The 7,500-nt window shown below is 37.5% G+C and overlaps 1 protein-coding gene across 1 annotated transcript in view; it reads right to left on the reverse strand.

Moving 5' to 3' along the window:
* Positions 1-7,500, reverse strand: part of LOC115222868 (glutamate receptor ionotropic, kainate 1-like) — a 119,558-nt gene that overhangs the window by 50,484 nt on the left and 61,574 nt on the right. The window contains exon 3 of the mRNA XM_029793234.2: positions 2,630-2,782. Within this exon, the coding sequence (XP_029649094.2) occupies positions 2,630-2,782 (153 nt within the window). The remainder of the gene's footprint in view (positions 1-2,629; positions 2,783-7,500) is intronic.

Genomic DNA, 7,500 nt, shown 5'->3' on the forward strand with positions numbered 1-7,500 from the left:
ACCAATTGTACATGTATTAGAAAACAGGAAAGATATCTCGAGCTCGAAAATCTTCAGACAGAGAATCAAATAATTGCAGTTTTTGCTTCTCTGTTGGATTCTGTCTGAAGGAATTCTACTAGGAGATAACTTACATGAGTTTTACTAAATGTACAATTTTCTAATTTCCTATTACTAAATGAAAGTCGTGTAATGGTGTATAACTAATGCAAAAACATTTTTCATTCTATTTTTTTTATATTACTACTCAGCAGAATATATTTTCCAGTATTTTCACAGTATACTCTCTCTCTCTTTTCTCTTTTACTTGTTTCAGTCAATTTACATGACTCCGGCCATGCTGCAGCACCGCGTTTTGTCGAGCAAATCGATCCCGGGACTTATTTTTTGTAAGCCCAGTACTTATTCTATCGGTCTCTTTTGCCGAACCGCTAAGTGACGGCGACGTAGATACACCAGCCTCGGTTGTCAAGCAATGCTAAGGGGACAAACACAGACACACAAACACACACACACACAATATATATATATATATATATATATATATATATATATAAATAGATATATACGACGGGCTTCTTTTAGTTTCCGTCTACCAAATCCACTCACGAGGCTTTGGTCGGCCCGAGGCTATAGTAGAAAACACTTGCCCAAGGTGTAACGCAGTGGGACTGAACCCGGAACCATGTGGTTGGTAAACAAGCTACTTACCACATAGCCACTCCTACGCCTTTATGCATTTTATGAAATATTTCTTTCAAAATACATTTCACTCCAGATAATGGTTTGAATAATTTTCTAGAGAACTTTCTAAGAGATTGTTGCCTGTAGCATAATTACTGTTTCATCCATCTTCTTTTCAAATGAATATATACCAACAAATTTCCGTTCATCTCATTGAATATGTTCCGATGTCTTTTTGTTCCCCGTTCGATATTCTCTTCAAGAGAGCCAGATATAATCATATGATAAAACAACACTTTAGGGTTTCTTTCAAAAACTGACAATTAGATTGTTACATTTCTTTTTTATTTGAATTTGCACTGAAATACTGCTTTACCCCAATTATCTTAATTAATGAACCTAATCATTAGGAAAAGAAAATGATCATTCACAGATTTCATTTTCCGTTTTCAGTTGCTGCAGAATCTTATTCTCTGTTAAATCCTTTAAATTCCAGCATTTATGGCTTCATGCTCCTAAATTCAGTCTTGTTTGTTTTTAATTTAATAAAAAATAAATGAACCCTTTGCCGAACTGAAATAATTTAGGCTTCTTTCAGCAAGAGAAGTCGTTTTGCTGAACTTTCGTTTAATACTCTTTTACTCTTTTACTTGTTTCAGTCATTTGACTGCGGCCATGCTGGAGCATCGCCTTTTAATCGAGCAACTCGACCCCGGGACTTATTATTTTGTAAGCCCAGTGCTTATTCTATCGGTCTCTTTTGCCGAACCGCTAAGTAACGGGGACATAAACACACCAGCATCAGATGTCAAGCAATGCTAGAGGGACAAACACAGACACACATATACATATACATATATATATATATATATATATATATATATACGACGGCCTTCTTTCAGTTTCCGTCTACCAAATCCACTCACAAGGCTTTGGTCAACATGAGTATTACTATTATTTTTTTTAATTAGTGACTATTTATCACCAGATCACCAAGGAATAATTAAAGAAAAATATATCCAGAGTATAGTATGTCTTCTTAACCATGTCCGACACACTGGAGGCAATTTGAATGTAGCAATTTAAGAGTAACCATTACTGCATTCTTAACGTGGTTTGGAGCAGACAGCTATACCGTTTCTTCGATCTACTGGCCAGCAATGACCACACTGCTATGTAGTGGCTGAAATGCGACAGAAATTAAACCATATCTTTACCTAAAGTATATTGGACAAACAATGGAAATTTTGTCATGCTCACTTTTCTCTTTTACTTGTTTGTCATTTGACTGCGGCCATGCTGGAGCACCGCCTTCAGTCGAGCAAATCGACCCCAGGATTATTCTTTGTAAGCTTAGTACTTATTCTATCCGTCTCCTCTTGCCGATCCGGTATAAAAATTTCTAAAATCTTTATTCGGTAGCCACTACACACATTTTTTTCTCTCCTTGTTTCTTTCTGTGTCCCTTTCTGAAGAAGAGCGTAGGCTCGAAACGTAAAATACTTTTTCTATTCCTGAGCGCTATACTAATACATCTGTTTGTTTGTACACCACTTGCCTTCGTCTTTTGTTTATTTTCGTAAACTTTCCCTTTATATATAATAATAATATTGAAGAATATTATTCCTAACTTAAAGGGGAAAAATTCAATTTAGAAATATTAAATCAAATTTCACAAAATACAATATATTATATATATATATATATATATATAATTATATATATATATATATATAGATATATATATAATTAGATAAAAAAAGCATCTTTTAATTCAAAATGAACAATTAAATTACACCATCTAGAAAAATTACATATATGTATGTGTGTTCACATATATAAAGGTGTAAGAAAGACTCTGTGCAATAGATGAGTGCAAATACGGAGCAAACTGGAAAGATAAAGTAGGCAGTCACATGAAATGCATATAAAAAACAAATCTTACCGTTTTCATATAATTAAGTACGCTGTTTCCATGATTCCAAGTGTTCTGTTTGGTGCAAGAAAGAGCCATTGTATTGATATCACGAGCAGCAGCTACTTGATGCAGCGCTTTGGCGAACAAGTAAACTGCATCGTACATGAGGGCAGTTTCAGTCTGGAAAGAAATATTAAAAAAACATTATTAGTGAGTTTTGATATTGATAGAAATAGAAATGTGCTGTTGCGGATTGCAGCCATGCTAGAGCACCGCCTTTAATCAAGCAACTCGACTCCGGGACTTATTCTTTTGTAAGCTCAGTACTTATTCTATCGTATGTTTTGCCGAACCGCTAAGTAACGGGGACATAAACACACCAGCATCATTGTCAAGCAATGCTAGGGGGACACACACGCACAGACACACACACACACACACATATATATATATATATATATATATATATATATACCCTCTGTTTTAAATTTTTTGGTTCATAGGATTATGCTCAAGGTGGTTTTCGTCATTCATACGTGCCATCCTTGCTACATTCACCCATCTTTTTTGAAACATTCGCTAGACAAAACTTGAAACATTCGCTAAGATAGACAGGAGCTAGATAGACAGACAGAAGATAGATAGATAGATAGATAGATAGATAGATAGATAGATAGGTACAGATATATATCAGGTTCAAAGGGGTTAATAAATCCAGTTTGGATCCTTAGTTATCGCTCCTGCAAACACTTACTAAAAGTATTATTAGAAGTGAGTAATTTTCCTTAAAGGAAATCATTTTTAGTGACTGAATTTCCAAGAACGAAGATTTTGATATTTCATTTTTAACGTAACACACACACACACACACACACACACACGCATACACACGCGCGCATATTAACATATATATAAACACGCATAGAAGTCTTATTCTCATGCATATACGCACGCATATATATACGTGTGTACGCGTATGCGTACGAGGATTCCTACTTGTAGGTGTGAACGACGCGAATAGGGAAGAAAGCGGGGGAGAAAAAAAACCCTTAGAAAAGAAGAAAAATATCAGTACAATATCGTTCTTTTCTTTTTTTTTTTTTTTCATAACATTTAAAAGATTTAAATCATTTTGTTGTGTTAACAAAAAATTGTATTACGTGATAACATGAAATAAACTAACAGACATCAGATGCCTATTGATTTCTGTGTTTGCAATAGCCTTTGTCTGCAAGACTTGGTTGTTATCTCGTGTGTAAATCGTAAGAGCGTTGCGTGTTACTATCATACATTAGCAATGTTGTTTTTCACAGCAGTAATCCGTAAATACTAATAATGATCTCTTAATTAGTCACGAAGTGTGTTATATCTAGTAACATCTAGTAAAATCTCATATTTCCCAAGTCGAATTACAAAGTTTGTGTAATCATATCAAATAAGGTTTGGCGCCGGAACGAATCACGTACCGTTTCTTTATTCGTAAATGTCTGACTCTGTTCATTCAGCTTCCTCGCTTCTTCCTGTTGCAACCGCTCTCTCTCTCTCTCTCCCTCCCTCCTACTCTCTATCTCTGTCTGTCTCTCTGTTTCTATATATATATCTATCTATCTATCTATCTAAGTAGTAGCTAGCTATCTCTATCTATCTTTCTCTCTATCTATCTCTCCCTCTATCTCTCTATCTATCTATCTCTCCATATCTCCATCTAGCTATCTCTCTCTCTCTCTCTCTTTCTATCTATCTCTGTCTCTCTCTCTCTTTCTATCTATCTCTGTCTCTCTCTCTATCTATCTATCTCTGTCTCTCTCTCTCTCTCTCTTCTATCTATCTATCTTCTATCTATCTATCTCTCTATCTCTCTATCTATCTCTCTATCTATCATCTATCTCTACTATCTATCTATCTCTATCTATCTATCTTCTATCTATCTCTCTATCTATCTATCTATCTATCTCTCTCTCTTCTATCTATCTTCTATCTATCTATCTATCTATCTATCTATCTATCTCTCTCTCCCTCTATCTATCTATCTCTCTATCTCTGTCTCTCTATCTATCTCTCTATCTATCTCTGTCTCTCTGTCTCTCTATCTATCTATTTATCTATCTATCTATTTATCTAGCTGTCTGTCTGTCTGTCTGTCACTTATTCCAACTCCTCTCTCTAACTCTGTGTTACGTACATGTGTGTCTGCGTGTCAATGAGTATCTGTGTGAATGTGTGTATGTATGTATGTGAATATGAATATGCATGTGCGCCCACACGTCTATGTGCGTAATACAAATTCCCGTAATCCATTCTCAAGCTTTCTCTCCTTTTACAAACACCCAAACATTCGCATATTAACGTATCTTTCAATATTTACTCTCATTACTTCCCCCACTTTCTTCGGTTCGCCTCACTACCTCTCTGTCTCTCTCTGTTTCCCTGTTCCTGTCTCTGGCTGTCTATTCTGTCGGCCTGTCCCTCTCTCTCTGTCTTTTCATACATGTGAATTAAACTTTCTCATATTGTCCAAGATAAGAACTATCGTATATTGTATATACATTTCTGCAATTTCTGCTTTAAACGCACACATCATGTCTAATGAGACTGGAACACGTTAGAGCCATTTCATTAAATCATGCATATAATCTATTTAACTGCTCCACACCCAGATTACACCCGCCTAGTATACATTTCCCTTGTGCATTCACTTCTGTCTAAACGACAATAATTAACAGAGATCATTCTAATTAGCAAAGCGTGAGCGTGGCGAGGAAATATCTGCAACGAATCATTTAGACCATGTCTCATTGAGTATTTTGTTAGATTTGGTTCAATTTGTACCGACCTTTATTTTCTGAGTTCAAATCCTGCTGAAATCTATTTTGCATATCATAATTTTGGCGCCGATACAGTACCTATTTCTTTACTATCCACAAGCGGCTAAACAAAGAGGGGACAAACAAGGACAGACAAATGGATTAAGTCGATTATATCGACCCCAGTGCGTAATTGGTACTTAATTTATCGACCCCGAAAGGATGAATGGCAAAATCAACCTCGGCGGAATTTGAACTCAGAACGTAGCGGCAGACGAAATACCTATTTCTTTACTACCAACAAGGGGCTAAACCCAGAGGGGACAAACAAGGAAAGACAAACGGATTAAATCGATTATATCGACCCCAGTGTGTAACTGGTACGAATTTAATCGACCCCGAAAGGATGAAAGGCAAAGTCGACCTCGGCAGAATTTGAACTCAGAACGTAGCGGCAGACAAATTACCTATTTCTTTACTACCCACAAGGGGCTAAACCCAAAGGAGACAAACAAGGAAAGGCAAACGGATTAAGTCGATTATATTGACCCCAGTGCGTAACTGGTACTTATGTAATCGAACCCGAAAGGGTGAAAGGCACAGTCGACCTCGGCGGAATTTGAACTCAGAACGCAACGGCATACGAAATACCGCTAAGCATTTGGCCCTTCGTGCTAATGTTTCTACCAGCTCGCCGCCTTGCCGATACAGTAGCAGTGAGGAATTGGGTCGGCGTAATCGACTGTACGCCCCTCCTCAAATTCTTGATCATGTGACTAAATTACTAACAGTTACTAATACTATTATTAATGTTATTAAGGCGGCAAGCTGGCAGAACCGTTAGCGCGCTGGATGAAATGCTTAGCGGTATTTCGTCCATCGCTACATTCTCAGTTCAAATTCCGTCGAGGTCGACTTTGCCATTCATCCTTTCGGCGTGAATATAATTGAAACAATAGCGTCGATGTAATCGACTACTGCCATCCCCCCAAATTGCTGTCCTTGTGGCAAAATTTGAAACCATTTTTATTATTATTATTATTATTATTAAGGCGGCGAGTAAGGCAGAATCGTTAGCACGTTGGCAAAATGCTCAGCAGCACTTCGACTATCTTTACATTCTGAGTTCAAATTCTGCTGAGGTCGACTTTGGCTTTCATCAGTTCGGGGTCGATAAACTAAGTGCAAGTTACGCAATAGGATCGATGTAATTGACTTAATCTCTTCCCCTAAATTTGAGGTCTTGTGCTCCCAGTAGAAAGGATTATTATCATTATTATTAGTAGTAGTAGTAGTAGTAGTAAGGGGGCGAATTGGCTGAATATTTAGCACTCCGGCAAAATTCTTAGCGGCATTCCGCCCGTCTTTACGTTCTGAGATGAAATTCCCCCGAAGTTGGCCTTGCCTTTCAGCCTTTCGTGATCGATACGATAAGTACCAGTTGCATACTGGGGTCGATGTGAGCGCCTTAACCCCTCCTCTCAAGAAATTGCTGACCTAGTGCCAAAATATTAAACCCTTCTTCCTCTTTCCTCCTTCTTCTTCTTCTCTCCTATTTTCTTCTTCTTCTTCCTCCTCCTTTCCTTTTCTTCTTCCTCTTCTTATTAAGACGGTGAGCTGGCAGAATCGTTAGCACGCAGGGCGAAATGCTTGCCGCTATTTCGTCTGTCGCTACGCTCTGAGTTCAAATTCCGCCGAGGTCGACTTTGCCTTTCATTCTTTGGCGGTGGGGGGGCGATTAAATAAGTACCAGTTACGCACTGGGGTCGATTTGATTAACATAACTCCCATCCCCCAAGTCTGAGGTTTTGTTCTGCCAGTAAAAATGGTTGTTGTTGTTGTTGTATTGTTGTTTGTTTTCACACACTCAGCATTTAGCAGCGAAAATAATTACAAGTGGATTCTGACATTAAGTAAACGAGAGGCATCATTTGATAGAACTACGCTTCATGCACTTGACTTTTTCTTCTCTAATTGAATTAAACCTTGTAAGACTACACTAGAAAACCATTTGTTCAATCAACTGCCAGCCATTTGTCAAGTATCAAGCACTCTGCCACACAGACTTCCGGTTAAATAAGTCGCAATATATCC

Source organism: Octopus sinensis, linkage group LG21 (genome assembly GCF_006345805.1).
Source record: "Octopus sinensis linkage group LG21, ASM634580v1, whole genome shotgun sequence".
In the NCBI taxonomy this organism is placed as follows: Eukaryota; Metazoa; Mollusca; class Cephalopoda; order Octopoda; family Octopodidae; genus Octopus; species Octopus sinensis.